The 18,562-nt window shown below is 43.7% G+C and overlaps 1 protein-coding gene across 9 annotated transcripts in view; it reads right to left on the reverse strand.

Annotated features, from left to right (window-relative positions):
- The window catches only part of ANKRD27 (ankyrin repeat domain 27), a 76,871-nt gene that overhangs the window by 6,163 nt on the left and 52,146 nt on the right, over nt 1-18,562 (reverse strand). For 8 of the 9 annotated variants that reach the window (XM_059713841.1, XM_059713842.1, XM_006260871.4 and 5 more), the window contains 4 exons: nt 11,131-11,253; nt 7,993-8,190; nt 2,975-3,094; nt 2,233-2,394 (listed from right to left, as the gene is read on the reverse strand). In XM_059713841.1, coding sequence (XP_059569824.1) covers nt 2,233-2,394; nt 2,975-3,094; nt 7,993-8,190; nt 11,131-11,253 — 603 coding nt within the window. Of the gene's footprint in view, nt 1-1,655; nt 1,722-2,232; nt 2,395-2,974; nt 3,095-7,992; nt 8,191-11,130; nt 11,254-18,562 lie in introns of all 9 variants that reach the window. The other variant, XM_059713847.1, reaches the window with a different exon arrangement.

Raw genomic sequence — 18,562 nt, forward strand, 5'->3', positions numbered from 1 at the left:
ATCCAGCCATTGTACAGATTAGTGGTTCCAGTAATCAATGCAGACAGTCTAGGGTAATCACTTTTAGTAAAAAAATTATAACCTACAGTCAGACACACTGGGATAAATACAAGCCTAAAATTATATTAGCATTTCAGTCGCAAGTTTGAACAGAAGCAGAATGCATGCGTTGTTCCACAACCTCCACTGAGCTGGAGGCTTACACCTGTCCTCCACAGAAGCTCTATCATTAAACTGTTCAGTATTTTGGAAAAGCTGACAGGTCAGGGAAAGTATAAAGTGCTATTTAAGCTGTTATTTATGTTACTCTAACATAAATAAACAAAAATGTCAGTAATAAGATCCAGGCAGTGTCACAACCCAAAGGTGTGGGGTTTTTTGTTTGCGTGCGCTTCGGCACTGCTAAATTATTTTCCTGCCGATTGTAGCTTTCTTTGCACGATAGAGTTCTCTGCTGCGGGAGAGAACTCTGGTGCAACGGGGGATTTCCCGCCAAATTACAGCTTCTTTGCAGGGTGCATTTCTTTGCATACTAGTGATGCACGTTGCAAAGGAGTTCCCACCATTTGTATTTGGATTCGCGCCACATTATTGGCCAGTTCCAAATGTAGGCACACGTGGCGGCTAGCTATTGGCTTGCTAGCCATACAAAAGGCTTAGGTGGTTTCCGCCCAAGACGGAGAGAGAGAGGGGAAAACTGGAGGACTCCATGAATACCAGGAGGAGGAGACTTCGCACTGTGTGAAGATCTCTGAGCACTGCGGATCCTCGCGGACCCAATGCGCCTCTCTTAAGCAGGCAAAAGAGGCTTAACAACCGAACCCACGGAGTTTTTGCTTCTAGCCTCTCCCCGTCGCCGAGCGCAATCCAAAGACGTATCCCTTTCCTGTAAACCCAATTTTTGAACCCACGGAGCCTAAACAACTCCGGGGGGACCAGGGAACCAAACCGGACCCGCAGAGCTTAAACAACTCCGTGGGAGCAATCGAACTTGTCGTGGTCCTCCAGCGAGGATCTAAGCGGGAGCTGTGCCTGGAAACCTGTCCAGCCTACACCACTACCATCTTTGGGTGTAAGTAAACAATCTTTTCAATCAACCACTACGCATTTGGTGACTAATTCTAGCTCGCCACTGGTTCTCTCCAACCCCGCGTGCCCAGGCTGCTGGCCACAGCCCGAGTGTGCAAAGGCGGGCCGCGGATCCCCCCTCCCGACTCGCACTTGGCAGCGGGATCAGGGCCCAGCCCGCACAGGCAGAAGCACACTTTATGGCCATTATCATATTCCCCAGGGGCACAAAACTGAAAGCAGTGTCTAATCACCGGAAAAGTGCAATAATCCCTTATAATTTAATATTGTAGAGCAAGTAGTTATTAATGGGAAGGTCAGATCTGTGTATTTAACTAGGCATTATTTATTTGGGTTTCCCACCGTACCCAGCTAATCAGAACAGTCCAGTTGTATACGGGTATCTTGAGCATTACTTAAGGAGAAAGACGATGAAATGTGCAGTGATGTTAGATTCCCAAAGTGCTGTAGCTGGCGAGGACAATGTCCTCAATTCCTCAACCCCAGAGCATGGCTATTCCCAGGATAACGACAGTTCCTGATCAGGACTGTTGCTTTTTAATTTTTTAAAATGTTCCCTCTCCTACCTTTTTTTCTTTTCAAACAACTGTAGTCACTTAGGATTTCTGAAGAGATATTGGTATGATCTTCACCTAAATGGGAAACCAATCTCAATTCAAGTCAGGAAGAATGCAAGGAGATCACTAGCATAGGAAGACTTCCTGGATGAAGTGGGTTTTAAGGAAGGATTTTAAAGAAAGAAGGTAGAAGCAGTGGCATTTATGCAGCTATTGCTTGCCTTGTCCTGATGCCCCACTTCCGGCCACTGCCAACATGCATTCCCAATGCCCCAGATGCCTGCCATCTAAACCAGACCCATGGACATACAACAACGTGCGCCTGCCAGACAGATCTGGTCCACAGGCCATAGGTGTGACACCCCTGCTATAGATGGACCCATAGCAGCTTTTAAAATAAGTGTCAAACATAATTGCTTACTATTATATGGCTAGGCAATTGGAATAACTTTTACACGTTATCTAGTTGTTAAAGATAGTAATATCTTGCCTTAGGAGTGACTGGAAATGGTGCTGTGACGATCCTATGTTTTTATTTTCTCCTAAGAAACCCAATGGGTAGGAACAAGCAAACTTTTGTACTTACTGGCTCAGCACAGTCTACAGGAGTACACTGTCTTTTGTTCCTAATATGGGTCAATGCACCATTCTGAAGAAGCAGCTCTACCAATGCTTTGTGCCTTCCTATCACAGCCTCATGCAGTGCTGTATTTCCCTTGGTATTAAAAAGGTTAACAGAGGCCCCATGCTGGAATAAAAAATAAAATAAAATGCTATTAACACAACGTAGCAGAAACTGGAGGCAGCACATAATCATTCTGTTTGTCTCTACAGTTTTACATAAAGACTGAAAACAAGAATCAGAAATCTTTCAGCTATAGGGAATCTGGAAAGTGTGGATTAGTGCAATCATCAGTTCAACAGCAATAAGCCTTTGAACAATGATACACTATCCTATTTCATGGATTACTTCATCTCCCTTTGCATGCATACGTCTGCTCGGTATCACAGTGCACACGAGGATATGTGAAGCACATCAAAGATTTCTTAAAAGAAAATACCTTTCTTATATAATCAATCCTGTAAGAAAAGTGTTACCTTCAGTAACATTATAGAAATGTTTCTCTCAACAAAGTGCCCCAGGGGATGGGTTTAAAGTGTAGGAGGAAGGAAGAAATGTTCGTAATTTTCTTTAAAGCAGTTTTAAAGGAAAAATTCTTTAATAAGAATATGAATACTAATGTTTTGCATTTAAAACTATAACATGACATATTCTACCTTAATATCACAAAAAAAACTATTTACAACATTTTTGGATGCAATCTCACCTGTAACAACAAGGCAGCAGTCTCATGCTGGCCATTCAAACAGGCATAAATTAAAGGAGTATTTCCAAGTATATCTTTTTTATTTTGTTTAGCACCATAGTCCATCAGGCATTGTACTACCTTTTGGAAGAGATAAGAAGTTCATGTTTAAAACACTAACAAACCTAAGCCATAGTTACAGAACAAGTACACTTAATTCACTATTAATGGCACTTGCAGTAGAATACATTTTATGATAGCACAAATCAGTGCTGAATATTTCTGATACCCAGAACCAGTAGTTTAGTGCAAGAGGTAGATGCAAACTGGAAGCAATTCAGAATCGGAATCCTTTGACCTTGTGCACCTCATTTTGTTTGTTCCCATTTGTGCCCAGTTGGTTTAAAGACAATCTAGGTTTATGCAGACAATCTAAGGACTGATTGTGACTAGTGTCCAAAGTTATCACATGGGCTAACTTTTTCAAATGGCAGTTTTGGGGGAGGGTATGAATTAGCCTTTTCAGAAACTGAGATAATGAAGAATGAGAAAGGATAGCAAATGAAGTAATTTTAGTATAAGTGTCCCCTGACAGGAGGGTTACTTATTTCAAATGCCTAAAGGAAGAATAATGCGTGGTTCCTTTGGTTTTTAAACAAGTTAGAGCAGGGGTGCTCAACCCCAAACAGCTAGCCAGATCCAGCCCCTGTACTATGTCATCTGGCCCACCCAGCTGTCCCTCCTGATTCGAAGATTTGGAGGTGGGGAATGGTGGCACTGCTGCCCTGTTGCCAAGTTACCAGACTCATGGGGAGGCCCGTGGGACAGATGGCATGGTCCTGCAGGCTGGATTTGGTACACAAGGGAGCGTGGGGCCTAACCCCATTTCATAGGGCTGGATGGGGGCAGCAGGACCCCCAGGGCAGATCCTGGTGGATGGGGCTGGGTGGAGACAGCACAGTGACCAATCCCAACATGCAGGGCCCCATGGCCCGATCCCAACACATGGTGCTAGGTGGTGCAAGGCCCCAGGACTCCATCCCAGTGCATGGGAGCCAGCCAAAGCCATGCAGGGCCCAATTCAGGCATGCAGGGTTGAGAGAAGGCAGCACTGGGCCCGATCCTAGCATGAGGACCAGCCCAGCACCACGCATCTGGCCTGTGGAGCCAAAAAGTTGAGCACCACTGTCTTAATACATTAAGGGTCATAGGATATATGACAGGAAAGAAGCATGCGACTTAAAACCACTCAGAACTATCACTAATGGACCTAGGAACTGTGATATCCTGTGTTCTGTTTTCCCCTTATTCACATTTTCTTTGATGTTTCCTCTCTCTCTTCTTTTTAGCTTTTCTCTTCCTTTTCTCCACACTCCATATTTTCCTTTTTTTTTCCTCTTCCAAATTTCTCAACCCTGCTCTTCACCTGCTGTCCCACATATGGTATCTTCCCTTTCTCCCACTCACTACAGTGACTGTTCAATGCTGCCACTAGATCCCTCTTCTCTTTCAGTGCTACTTATGTGACTTGTTCAACCTGCATCCAAGAAGATGCGGTAAGCCACTCAGAGAGCTTTAAGGAGACCAGATGAATCTGCTTGGCCTGGACATTTCAATGAGTTGAAGCACATAGCACTCCGTACCAACAGCAAAGGAATATATGTTTGCATGTACAGGCTTATATGAACTCAGACTATGAAAGGAAAAGCTATGTGAGGGGTGCAAGGGAATCCAAACCAACCATTAAAGAGAGTCAAGCAAACGCATGCTGCTGGATCAGATGGGTCCATGCAATTAAAATTATGGAAAGGGAAGCAGGGTCAGTCCCTGGATCAGCATTATAATAAACTCAAGTGTCTAAAAATGCAGCACCATGTGAAAGCAGCTCCGTGACTCCACAATCTCAGAAAAGAACTAAGCACAGCACAAACAGGCTTTAAAAACCTAAACATTTTTAAATGACCCAATGTATGACTATGTAACCACAAGGGAGACTAAATCTGTCACTGAAGCAGAAGAGAAGAAACCCTACAAGAGCCTAATTAAAAGCAGTCATTCTTGCTCTCAGCAGGGCTATTTGCATAAGGTCTGTTAGTAGGAATTCTGCTGCCAGCAGTCGGCTATTAAAGTTTTACTTTTAAAAAATCTTTAAACATTACACAAGCTTTTAAATGTGGGTTGAAAATGGTCTAAACCAAATAAAAATACGTATGAATTCCCAGTTGCTCAAGATATTCATTACGTGTTCGATGTAAGATGCTTCCATTACAGCCAGCACTTATATTGTACAATAATTTCAGGCCATTAAGATATAGAGAAAGATTAGATAGGAACAGTTTCAGTGCATAGGGTGAGTGCAGCCAGGCAGGAATCTTCTCTCTCTCTGGAGAATTTTCTGGTGTTAGGATGTAAAAAACCCAAACCTCCTTTTTGCCTGTACCAGCTTTATCCTCAACAGCCTATTCCACAAAGCAGCCTGGTTCTTTTTGGAGGGTGAAACATAAATGGTCAGCACTGACCCATGAAGATAACTGCTTTGTTTGTTTGGCGACAGCAGAATTTAGCCCATTAGTAAAGACATTTAAAAAACACAGGAAAAATATTATATTGACCAGAGTTAATATTTAGAGTGGTACACTGTTTTCTAAGAGATGGATGATTAAGTGTCTGTTCAAAGTGATATACTGCACAAAAGCTTGCTTTTTCATTGAAGGCAAACTGTTAAGCTAAAAGATCAATTAGGAGGCATATACAGAAGTGCAAGATGCTACACCAACATACAGGAAGACAATCTCTTCTCAGAAGAGTTTAGAATCTATTAAATCACCTGAACTACCATATTTAACCAAATCCAGGACAGCTTTGAATTTAAGACAAGCCTCCAATAATTACATTCTATACATGGAAAATAATAACTTTATTATAAATTTTCCATGTATAAAATCTAATTATTTGGCTGTCATCTTAAAATTCATCCCCCCACTGCTGTAGTATGGGTAGCAGGAGGGGGGCCTGCCCCTTGCCTGCCCCGCACATGACCATGCCCATCTCCCTTGCCTCTTCCCCCCCCACACCCCTGCTGCCTGCTCCCCACCCCTTGCCCCCTGTGCCAGTACTTGCCCCCTGCTGCCTGTTCCCTCTGCTACTTGTACCCTATCAGTAACTAATCTCCCCACCTCTTTACCCTTGTCTACCTACCATGTGCTCCCCTACCCACCAATTCACCCCTTGCCACCTTCCTCAAGCCTGTCTCCAGCACATTGCTGCCCCTCTGCTGCCTGTTCCCCTCCCTGAACCCTGCCCCCCCCACTTAACTTTGGGGTGACACTGGCAGAGAAAGTCCCCAGCCCTGGTCCAACCCAGCCCAGCCAGGCCAGGCAGAAACAGTGGCAGCAGCTCCAGGCCTGGCTGGGTCAGGGCAGAGCTGGAGCCAAAGCCCAGGTAACTGGCGGAGGTGCAGGTTGCGTGATCTCCCTGATGTGTTCCCCACCCCAAACGTAGGTCTCCCCACATGCGTCTCCCCCACACCATTTCCCTCATAGTCCCCTTGCCACAAATCCCCTACCCTATCGCACGAGCTACTGTGACCTGGGGCAGGTGACAGCTCAATCAACTCCAGCTTTGGCCCCAAGCCTGGAGCCAAAGCCAGAGCTTAGCTGCCACAAGCTGACTGGGGAAAAACACCTTATATTGAATTTGAGTAAATACAGTATACTGAACTTCTACTCCACTGTATGGCTGTTGGAACAGTGTCTGAGCAAGGAGACTAATCATAAAAACTAAATACTTTTCAATCTAGTAGGACCCTTAAAATGCTTAATTTATGGTCAAGTCTGTCCTGGAATAAGAAGTGTCCTTCTATCTGCAGATGGAAGCTTTAAACTGCTGAAGCACAAGCCATTTTAAAATAAGCAACCAGCATCTTAAATGTTAAAAATATTCCTCACCGTTAGATCTTTGCATTAGCTATACTTCACAAGGTAAGTTTGAAAGTGTGTCAGTAGTTTGGGGATGCAAAAATGGAAATGGCAGATTAGTGTAACAGGTTATTGTATTAGTTCCTTTACTCCAGAGTACCTAGTTTACACTGTTGACTGGCAAATGACAAATCAAAACAGTCGATCAGTTTTGACCATGAGCCCATTAGCAGTCAATGGCAAAACTCCCATTGGGGCCCTGTAAGTTAATTAGAACTATCTGGCCTCATGCATTCAGATCAGTAACCTCTTCAAAGAATCTGTAGTTGATGTTTCCACCCTTCGTAGAAACATACAAAGTGAATATGTGTACATAAGACAAGACTGCATATAACCATATCTTTTAAAATTGTGTGCGTGTTTTCAACATTATAGGAGTGATGCATGCAAACAGGAAAATTGTACTTCTGATTTTCTTGAGTGTATTGTAAGCACAGGTCTGAAGTCATGCAGTAAAGGGAAGCAGTAACTCGTTTGCACTGGAGGTATAATAAAGTGACAATAGTTTGAACTACATTCTTTTTCTGTTCTTGACACCTGAAAATGACAGGCTTGGTGGCAGAGCCACTAGATGCTGCAATGTCCTTCAATACTTGCCACCCTTTTGGATTTAGGAGGAAATACAGGAACCTGCATATCATTTAATGTTTAGGAAGGATACTCTCATCATTTTTAGGACTTCATGGAGCCCTTTCATGCTATGTTATTCAATCCAACATAAGGAGTCAAACCCCTATTTGGTCTAATTCTCTGCCTCCTCTCTTCAAAACAAAGATGTCTGCTATGTCAAGGCCTTGCCCAAATCCAAGCAGGAAGAGATCCTCACTCTGCCCATCTTCCTTGTACAGCATAAAGCAGCTCCATAGCAGACTATATCAGAAAATCCCATTCTTTAACCTCTGGCCTCTGCTACTCTAAGCTCTCTCCCACTTCCTGGATGTTCCTATTTCTCAATCTCACCCCCCTCCCCTTTTTCACATCTTGCCTACCTAAGGATTGATGAACCACCCATGCCCCATTAAAGTCTAGCTACTGCACCTGTGGCTATACAAAAAAAATTACCTGAAAATGACCTTTCTGACAGGCCAGATGAAGAGGGACTGCATGGTTTATATTTCTAGCACCAACACTGGCACCGTGCTTCAACAAGAGGGAGACCAATTCTGCATGTCCGTGCAGTGCAGCCACATGTAATGGTGTAAAGCCATCCTGGTTTGAAACATTTATGCCAAGTCCATTAGCAGGCATCCTGGCAAGTGTCTGTTGTGAGAAAAAATAAAAGTCATGGACAACTGAGCACACCACTTCCACCATGCTCAGCAGTCTTTAAAAGCAATTTACACAAACACTTGTCTAGGATGGTTTAAGCAGAGGGTTGGGATAAATGACTTCCTGAGGTCCCTTCCAGTCCTACTTTTCTATGAATCCACCATTAGATATCTACAGGGTATATATGCAACCAACATAGGGACATAAACAATATTGTCCAAGGAGTCTCATTCAAGGTCCTCCGTGAGATATGAGGGTAGTTTGGTGGAACTGGTGAAAGTGAAAGTTGTCTTATTTTTCTCTCCCTCCTACAAGATAGATTGCTACAGAGAAAGTGCAGAAAATTTTAAAAAATCCATAATTAGTAGGGGCTGAAAACCTTTTTAGTTCAGTGATGCTACTAAATGGATCAGACCCACATAGTTGTTAGTTCTACAGGGATGCTACTGGATATGGAAGGTAGGAGTTAATATTATATTTCAACTTTGTTTTACACACATACAATTCATAGCATCTGATGAAGCAGGATGTCATTTACAAACACGTACACCTCTGAATTAATTAGTCTAAATATGAATGCACCTGCCTGGAAATGAATACAGTGCCTGCTGACAGATGTTACAGCACCTTCTTCCTCGTTAGCATTCTACAGATCTACCCTGTTCTGCTCTCACAGAATGGAGACAGATGTCACTTTTGTACTGTCATAGCAATTTATTATGGAGACACAAAGGCAAAGCAAACAGACGTCTATACCATTTGTCACACCACAAGTTCCCAAATTTGTGGCCATGACAAAAGGTGGTAATATTTTCTGCTGCTTTATGCAGCAGACATCTATTAGCTTTATGGCAGGAGAGAGTATGGGCAGCCTGGAGTTGGTTGTGCTCTGCAGCCATCCCCAGCAGGTGCTCCCAGGGCTAGAGGGGCCCATTCCTGTGTGCCCCAGGAATTCCTGCACAGGGAATCACCAGGGCATGTCTGCCAGTGAGGAACCCCAGTTTTCCCTGCTTACAGAGATGCACCCCAGAGATTCCCTAGGGCATGTCTCAACAACCAGGGAACCCAAATTTCTCTGCTTAGACACCTCAGGGAATCTCTGGACATGCCTCTGCAAGCAGCAAATACATTGCCCATTGTCCTGCAGGATCAATGGACAGAGGCAACAGGCTACACATTTTTCATGCAATGAAACAAATCAGTTGTGCCAGCACATGTATCTTTATTTAAGTTTGAGGTGGTTCTAGATTCAGTTTGTATGAAAGATGCTATACAAGTTAAAATGATCTTCTCAGCCTTGTACTAATCACTAGAGCTAGGGACAGAAGTTACACATAAACCGGTTTACCTCAGCAGAAACTGATTTAAACCTGTAGTAGAACAGAAGTTCAATGCACATAAACCAGTTTCAAAATGGCTGAAACTGGTTTAAGATAAACCTGGTTGAATGCAGTATCAGACTTAACTGATTTGGGTCAAACCAGTTTATGAAACTTCTGTCCCAGTCCCCTTCCTGGTTCAAATTAAATCACAGTCCCCCAGAATGATTTCCAGCCCTGGGCTGCTCTGGGCCAACTGCTCCAGCACAGAAGGGTTGGGGGAGGGAGGGACTGCCCCTCCCAGGCAAACCCCGTCTGGGGCCAGGGGCCAGGGAGGCGAGTTAAATATGCCCTACCCCTGAGTACAGAGCTAGCCTGCCCTGCTAAACTTACTGATGGCTGGACTACAAATCCTAGAGGCACCTGGAAGCAAGAAGAGAAAGTGATGAGCAATACTGCAAAGTCCTATTGCTGTGATTCTGGACTACAAATCCCAGAGACCTCAAGCACAGCGGGAAGAAGCAGCGAACACAAAGCCCACGCTAGCTACGTGCCAAAGAGCTGTGCTTTAGCACCCCCCAGATTCTGGCCTGAGCCACTGCAGGAATGTGGTGGCATTTCCTGAATCAAAATTAAGTGTCTGTCCAGTTGTTTCTCAATTTAATTTCTGCAGTTTAGACCAACTTGCAAAGACTGAATCTATTCAGCCTTGGGCTTTTTGACTGTCTATACTTAGCCTATGTGGACAGATTTCCTGTTAGTCTGATTACAGGAGACAGACAGTCTAAGGGTTGAGAGGGAGCTGGTTATCAGGGGGGCCCAGAGCAGTACAGAAACTGGGGAGGCCTAGAGTAGCTTGAACAGTGGTGCTAAATCTTCTCGAACTGCAAGCAGGGTGCTTATGACCTGACTGCACTACAGGCCACCACTACCCTTTGATAGGGAAGTGGAGAATGAAGAGATGGAGGTGGCTACCAAAGTTCAGAGGCAGTATGGCAGTAAGCTGTGCCTGCCACAGAGGAGGTGGGAAAATGAGAGGAAGCAGGTCCTGGGAGGGAGGGAGCAAGGAGGGCTGTGGAGGGAGTCAGTGATATAATGCATGGTAGGGAAGAGGATATGCTGGGCTGAGCTGCTTGCTGTTGATGGATACAACCATTTTGGGGGCTGGATCTTGCTCCTGGGGCTGTGGGTTAAGCACCACTGAGCTAGAGGCTGAAGGAAAAGACTAGGAGGCTTATAACAGAACTTTTCCTTATCCTTACTTATCCAACCTGCTTAATACCAAAAGTACAGGCTCCATAACCTGGGCAAAAACAATGCAAAAAGAGGAACAAAATAGAAAATCCAAAATACTGAGATTTTCATATAGAGGGTAAAATGACCTTGTGTGTACTCTTTTACCCCAGTCCTCTCCATAGCCTGATCAGCAAAGAGAGCAGTTTAATCTTGTGAGGTAATGAACTCCATCAAGTCTGCACACTTTTAATTGCAGGTCTCCTGTGAGCAGAGATACAGCTGGGCAGAAGAACAGATGTGTTATTTCCCTTGGGCTGAAAACTAAACTACAGGAACACAACAGGGATTCTGCTCACACAGTGGTGAATATTCCAACCTTTTGTGCTGGCCAGCATTTTGAGCATTGGCACAGCGGATGACAAAATTCTGACTTCACAGTACTGACAGCTTCCTCTTCATCTTCTAAGTCTTCTTCCATCAATTCCAAGAGGTAACGAACCTGGCAGAAAAAGCAGGTACTCCGTTAGAGATTTCTGTCCCCCAGTAAGTGCACACATGTATAAATATGTTCCATGGTACAGGGGAAGGTTGTACCCCTGGTAGGCAGACAAGGTTCTTTGTGTAAATCTGCTATCTTTTATTAGACCAACTCAAAAAGTTGGAAAAATTCTTCTTGGCAAGCTTTTATGTGTAAATACCCTTCATCAAGCTGAGGAAGCATCTGCAATTGGTGTTTGCTCTTCCTAGATGGAATGAACAGCACACCAACTGCAGATGCCTCCTCAAGCCTGACGAAGGGTATTTATACCCAAAAGCTTGCCAAGATTTTTTCCAACTATTTCAGTTGGTCTAATAAAAGATAGCAGATTTACACAAAGAACCTTGTCTGCACACATAACAAACATAACATTTCACACACATACGTATACCTAAACGCAAAATAAATCAGCAAGAGCCAGAATGAATCACTCAATAACTTTGACTCCCCTGCAGGACAAATTAAAAAAATGAAACCTCCTGCTGGCAAGGAAGCCGGCAGCAGTTCACCTAGTAGCAATGAAGTAAATTATAAATGACTTCCCACTGCCCAGTCAAGGCTTCATTGTTCACCTCTCTTCAAGCTCTTTCAAATCCTTTTCAGGTCAGACTGCTGAGCTGGTTTATGCCAGCTCACGTTAATGCAAAGCTTGATTCATCATCTGCTTTGAAGAATATAAAATGTGACAAGGATGACTACATTTATCCAGAGCCCACACTGTACAGGTACAGTAAATTCTTAGAGCTGCAACTCCTTAAGACCTGGGCACCTTTCCCAACCATTAAGGGCAATATCAGTGTCTAAATGTACAAGGCCCTAATTTTTGCGAATGACTGCACAAGCCGCAGCTGAAAAGGAGACAGACAGCCTTTCTACAGGCTTGTTTTCATCCACTAAGCAATCCTACCATCATTGCAAGTTCACTTCTTGAGTCCTATGGTACATTCAGCAAGACAGGAAAAAAAAAAAAAATCTGGCCCTGCCTCCAAACAAGCAGCAGGAAGGAACAGCAGGAGAAATAATAAGAGCTCTAGGCCTGTCGTGGTGTTCAGTAGTAGGGAAGAGTTCCCTGCAGAGTCTAAAACAAGTAAAGCCCTGCCTGCAGGCCCTTCTCTTCAACTCTGTACTGGTCACAGTCAACACACATACCCCATCAAGCAAATACAAATGCTGTTATTGTAGCTTTCAATGTTAATGTTAAGTTCTCAAGTTATGCCTCACCAAAAGTTTAAATATGTACAAGTATACCTGTTCCCAACTGCAATGGATTAGCCAAGGATTTTGGTCAAAAGGTTAAATACACTTGTAAATTGAGGTGCACATAAAGTATCTCATGAATATCCGATAACCTAATTCTGCTAATTAACATATCATCTCATGTTTGGCACTCATACAACCAGAAATGCCATGTAGATGGCCATATCTGGACACCTATATGACTAAGGGAACAGAATACCACCCTTAATTTCCATCAGGAAATCAGCAAGCATCAATGTAGATTTGAGAGCCCTTGTTCTCAACTGAACACATCATTCAAGAAAGGAGGCAACTACTTTCTGTTAAAGTTTCCAAGCAGATCTGTAGTATAGTCAGCATCACAAAGAAAATGTTGCTCTCTACTGGCCAAGTAAGAACAGTGCAAAGCAGCTGTGGTCACAGCAACATAACTATCTAAAAGACAACTTGGGATTTGTCCATATCAAAGTAGTTAATTTGAGGCTCTGTTGGCAGATAACCTCAACAAAAGGGGCCATATTCTCCAACTGTTTTTGTGACTTGCCAGCATCACCCTCAGTCTTATCTGGACTGAAGTTTAGCCAGCTTGCTCCAATCTCAAAGCACTATTAAGCACTTTTTTGTACAACCAAATGGATCAAAACAAAATGGGTATAACCCTGACACTAAAAAGAAAACCCAACATCTACACTGAGCATGGGAAGATGGATTGTGGGATGCTGTAGATTTTGCTTGCAGAGGTGGGGAAATTGGTAAAACATGAAGCCACTGAAAGAAAGCCTTGTTTGCTCCAGCTAAGGTTTGCAGACCAATCAACACTCCCACAGCTCTGAAGAGAGCTAGTAGACCTTCTCATGTCAACTAGGACACCTGATCTTCATTCGAGGGACAGTCTCTGTGTTAAAGGGTGGTGTGGGCTCCAACTACAAGGGGTCTTGAGATGCTATAAAGCATGCATATGCTGAGAGCTGTCACTCCGCAACCTTCTTAGTATTCTTCTTTTAAAAATGGGAAGATTAGCTCCAGGATAATTATCTCATGTAGTGGTCTTTGAGCCAAAGCTGCACTTCAGAGGTATACATCTTCCAAGACCACTGCTAGCAATTTCCATAAATAATACATCCAGTACTTCCCCATTGGCTTTCAGCAGCAAAGAAGAACAAGGTTAGATCTTTAAGCTGAAGCAAAGACTCCCAACCTTCCCAGTCCCTCAGAAAGCAATGCTGGATATAAAGCTAAGTCTTTTCTATGTACATTTTATCCCAACTCCACCTCCTCCACAAGAATAATCTCTGCCATCACAGGCACAGCCAGCTTGCAAAAATGGAATAAATTTTATCTACAAAATAAGACATTTCCTTGATGGACCAGTCACTAAGCAAATGCAATCTGGATGAACAAATTTATCCACAGCCCAAAACCAATGTCCTTTCTGAGGTTATGCAGATGCTACAATGGAGGGGAAAAATGGTTTTCTTTGCTTCCTGAATAACCACAGGATAAAAATTTAATCTTTAGGTTTCACGAGATTGGCTTGAAAGTCTGTTCTTGTATGCAGAGAGAGCAGTTGCAACGGAAATCTGCAACCCGGCTAATGACCCTACTGCTGCTTCAGTTCCTATGGAAACAAACCTCAGCTAGTCACAAAACAAGATGAAGGCTTTCAAATAATCATGTTTAACAGCTACCCCAGCTGTAACCTTTGCCACCCAACGAGAGAATTCTGTTCATAACAAACAGTTTGACATGAGGACATACACCAATTCCATTCAAGCAAAGAGGCAAAGGAAGCCACAAGGAATAAAATGAAATGATTTATTTTCAGAACAAAGAGATGAAACATCTTTGTGCTCTGTATTGTTGAGTATCAGTTAGTCAAGGTTGGAACTAGGTTTTCCCAGCTAAAATGTCAGGTACCTGGTTAATCTTTCTCAAAATTTTTCTCATATGTATTAAGCTTTGGCAAAAGGAATTTAAAAAATTGCTTGTGGAAATTCATTCAATATTCTGCATGTTAAGTCTTCCAAATCCATTTCTAGTCAGGAAAATGTTAAATATCCTCCTTGTAGGAAGGGCAAGGAAGTAATCTGATTCCCTCACAGATGCACAGCAAGCCAGTGTCTGAACCATTATTTGGAGCCAGACTTCTGATTTTCAGTTCACTGGACAACAGTGCCTTCTTGAAAAGACAGGGCGACATTTTTTACTCCTATTGTATGCAACTCAATTGCCAGGTACCCAGTTTTTCACAGCCTTAAGCAACCATACAGCTATAACAAAACAAAGTACCTCGCTCATATTGTGCCTCTCATTCATCAGTCTTAAAGTACTTAATGAAGGAGACAGTATCATTATCCCCATTTTATGGGTAGGAAAACTGAAGTACAAAGATGAAGTCATTTGTCCAAGGTAACCCAGCAAGTCAGAGCTAAGAAAAGAACCTAGGTCTCCTGGATCGCAATCCTGTGCTTTGTACATTGCTTTTCCACACACGCAGCTGACATAACTGGGACATGTAACATGCTCAGCACCACGTAAAAAGAAATCAAGCTTTTGCTGTGTAAAGATTGTTAGTGAAAATTCAGGGCTATATTTGGAAATATGGGTCTCAACATCTGTATGTTTTGGCTTACCCATCTGTAAAACAGGGCAATAATGTTTATTCTACGTAAATCTAGAAATAAACAGGATTCAAGAGGTCCACAGTTCAAGGTAAAGCAATATTCTAGGGCTGTCAATTAATTGCTATTAACGTCCATGATTAACGTGTTAATTGGTTCTTGCTTTAATTTTTTTAACATGTTAATCGTGAATGTGGTTTTGGAGCCTGCACCCAGGCTCTGCTCCGTTGCCATCAACGCTGCCTCCAGGCTGCCCAAAAGGGCAGCACTGGCAGTGCAGGGAACCACAGGGCAGCCTGGGCGTAGGCTCTGGGCTACTGCAACAGGAAGGCAGGGGGTTGAGAACATACAGACACACACCAACACAGCCTGCATACAGTCAGGAATGCAGCCCAGCAGCATGGAGAGCAGCGCTCAGCAGGTAAGTCTGTGGAGGGGAAGGGATGGGGGAAGAAGGAAAGGGCCGGAGGGGACACAGATCAAGACCCGCATGGTGATGGAGAGAGCAGGGAAAGGGCAGGGGCTGGGGTGAACGGGGCCCTAGGGCCAGGGCGGGCTGTGGGACAGAGCTGCAGGTTGGCTCATTCACGGATGGGGGGACATGGCTCCCCACTGCTGTGCACAACCCTGGGGGAGGCATGGTGAGGGTATGGGCCCCCCCCCCGCCCGATTTCTGCGCAGGGCAAAGCAAAGCTGCCTGCTGTGGGCTAGGGCTCCGCTCCCTGCTGTCTTTGCCCTGTGAGTCCAGCATGTCAGCCATGCTGTGCCTCATGCCTCCCTTGGGAGTGCATGCAGTGGCAGGGAGCTGCACTCCCCCTCCCCATGCCCTCGGACAAGCTGCCTGTGGCTCCATCCCACAACCCACCTCAGCCCCAGGGCCCCATTCACCCTAGCCCCTGCCCTACTCCTGCCCTCACCGTGGAGGCCTCAATCTGCCCCTCCTTCCCCTTCACAGACTTAACTGCTGGGTGCTGCTTTACATGCCGCCGGGCTAGATTCTTCTATGTTTACCATATTTCGTTTAAAAGAGGACACATGGGGGTGGGAAGGGGATAATGAAGGGGGGGGGCAGTGATATGCCTGTGTCTGCCCCTGCCCTTCACTCCCAAGCCACAGCCCCACCAGCCCTGCTCCTCACTCGTGACCCCCAGTAGCCTGCATCCTGCCAGCATGTGCAGGACCCTCCCCCCCCCCCCCGGGCTCCAACCCCCCCCCTCCTCCACACACACACACACACACACACACACACACACACACACACCCTCCCTTAGTCCCCCACACCTTCACACACCCCCACCATGCAAAGTACCTGCATAATTTTGTATATTTTTTTAGTTTTCAGCTGTGTGATTAAAATCACAATTAATTGCAACTAGTTGTGCGATTAAAAAATTAATTGCAATCAATTTTTTTAAATAGTTTTCTAGCCCTACATCATTCTGTTCCATTTTATAGATGAAGCACCAGGCTGACAGAGGTTTAAGGTGTCTCTTTTGGGAAGAAGTGGGGATTAGATACAGGTCTAGAAACAGGCAAACACTTTTTTCCAGTTTACTTCTGAGGTTGACTCAAGACAATCACTGAAGCTGAGTTTCTCTATCTTAAGATTTAATTAACAAGTGACTGTACAGTCCTTTCCTATAGTTCTCTCCTTTCTTGTCACCTGGTACTTATGCCTATCCTTTGACTGAGACCAAACAGATTAGCAAATCAACTGTAATATGTACTTTATTATATACAAACTGTTTTATGATGCCATTGTCAACCTATATTACTGCTGATACTGTTTGACATGTTATCCTATCAAAATTTTCAGAAACAAATAAACTTTCTCATGTACAGCCTGCACATGAACCCACTATACCCTACATGAGGGATTAGCAATCCTTTAGGACCAGCAGGTCACTTTAACAGAATATGGCCTGAAGGGAGACCTCTGCTTCAGACAGCTGCCCCTGCCATTTGCCACTCCCCTGTGCAATATCAACCTTCCACCCAACTGCCCAGCTTCCCAGGCCAGACCTAATCATGGAGGCTGGATCCAGCCTGCAGGCCAGAGGTTGCCAGCACCCTGCCCCACACTCTTACACAGGGCTTCCACAATCTTGTCTTATGAATTTTTAAATAAACTCCCTCAAAAATCACAAATGCCTGCAAATTTAGATTCAAAGGTTTGTGTGTCACCTGCTATTTTTTCAGTAAAATGTCTTTAGAAAAGTAACATTATTTTAAAATGTTTCAGATGGAAAGAAGAAAACTGCAGCAATAGCTAGAAGGTAAACAGTAAGTAATGCAAATTATAGGATACAAACATTGACGTTGATATTACTACAGAAGCCAGCTATTTATTGGAAATGAAGTGTAAAGTCAAAACATATCCAAATTGCAAACTCATGTCTAATCTGTATAAATGATATCTGAAGTCTTAACTTTTCATTCACTGTTTATGCTATCACAACAAGCACTTGACAAAACATTAGTTGCATTTTAATGCATATGTGCAGACATAATTGTTACACATGCTATGCGCACAATGTAAGTAGGTCCTGCAGAATGCACAATACATACATGCAATCCGGAGCTCAAGAAACATTTGGATTTTATATTTTTATAACTACTGCGCAGTATGATGCAACATGTAAAACAAATAAGCAAAATTTAATCAACTCATCATGTCCTTAGCAAGATCTGAACATTCCTTTGACTGTTCCACAGCTAAGATGTTTTGAACAAATGACACTGTTTGCTTTTAAAACAGGCCACCTCTGTTTTGTTTTGTTTTGTTTTTTTATGGACAGCCACTGGGACCAATTCTATAGTCTTCTTGCACCCAAATCAGTATAGGACTCAAAAGGACTCCAAGTTTTCCTAAATGATTACTGGCCAATTTGGCAGTGGTGTTTTCCTTGTTAAAGAATTCAGGATCTGGTTCAGTATCTGCAATATAAGCATATTTGTTCACTTACAATTCTAAATGACTGCACATCGCTATCTAGGCTCTGCTAATATAGTAGGTATCAGGTAGTGCTAGTTACCTCAAGAAAATAGATACCAATATCAAGAGCTGGGAGGAGCTGGCTGTTAACCAACTCCAAGGCCACTGCAACCTCAACCAAGTGGCATCCTGTCTTGCCCTCAAAGCAGAGGAAAGAGAGCAGAGGAAGGAAAAGGAGAGGAATCCCAGCCTACTCTTCCCGTGGAAAGACCTGTCATTTCTGTAGATGGATCTGTGGCTCAAAGATTGGACTCTTAAGTCACCTCAAGATCTCTCAATGAGTCATGTTAGAGATGATCCTCTGATTGAGGGATTGCCAATGATGAGTACTAGTGAAAAAAAGTCAATATTTGACAGAGAGACCCTGAATCTGACAATTATTGTCCAGTTTTGGTTAGGCTGGTCCTGAAGGAAGCTT

Source organism: Alligator mississippiensis, chromosome 10, assembly GCF_030867095.1.
Source record: "Alligator mississippiensis isolate rAllMis1 chromosome 10, rAllMis1, whole genome shotgun sequence".
NCBI classification, from domain to species: Eukaryota; Metazoa; Chordata; order Crocodylia; family Alligatoridae; genus Alligator; species Alligator mississippiensis.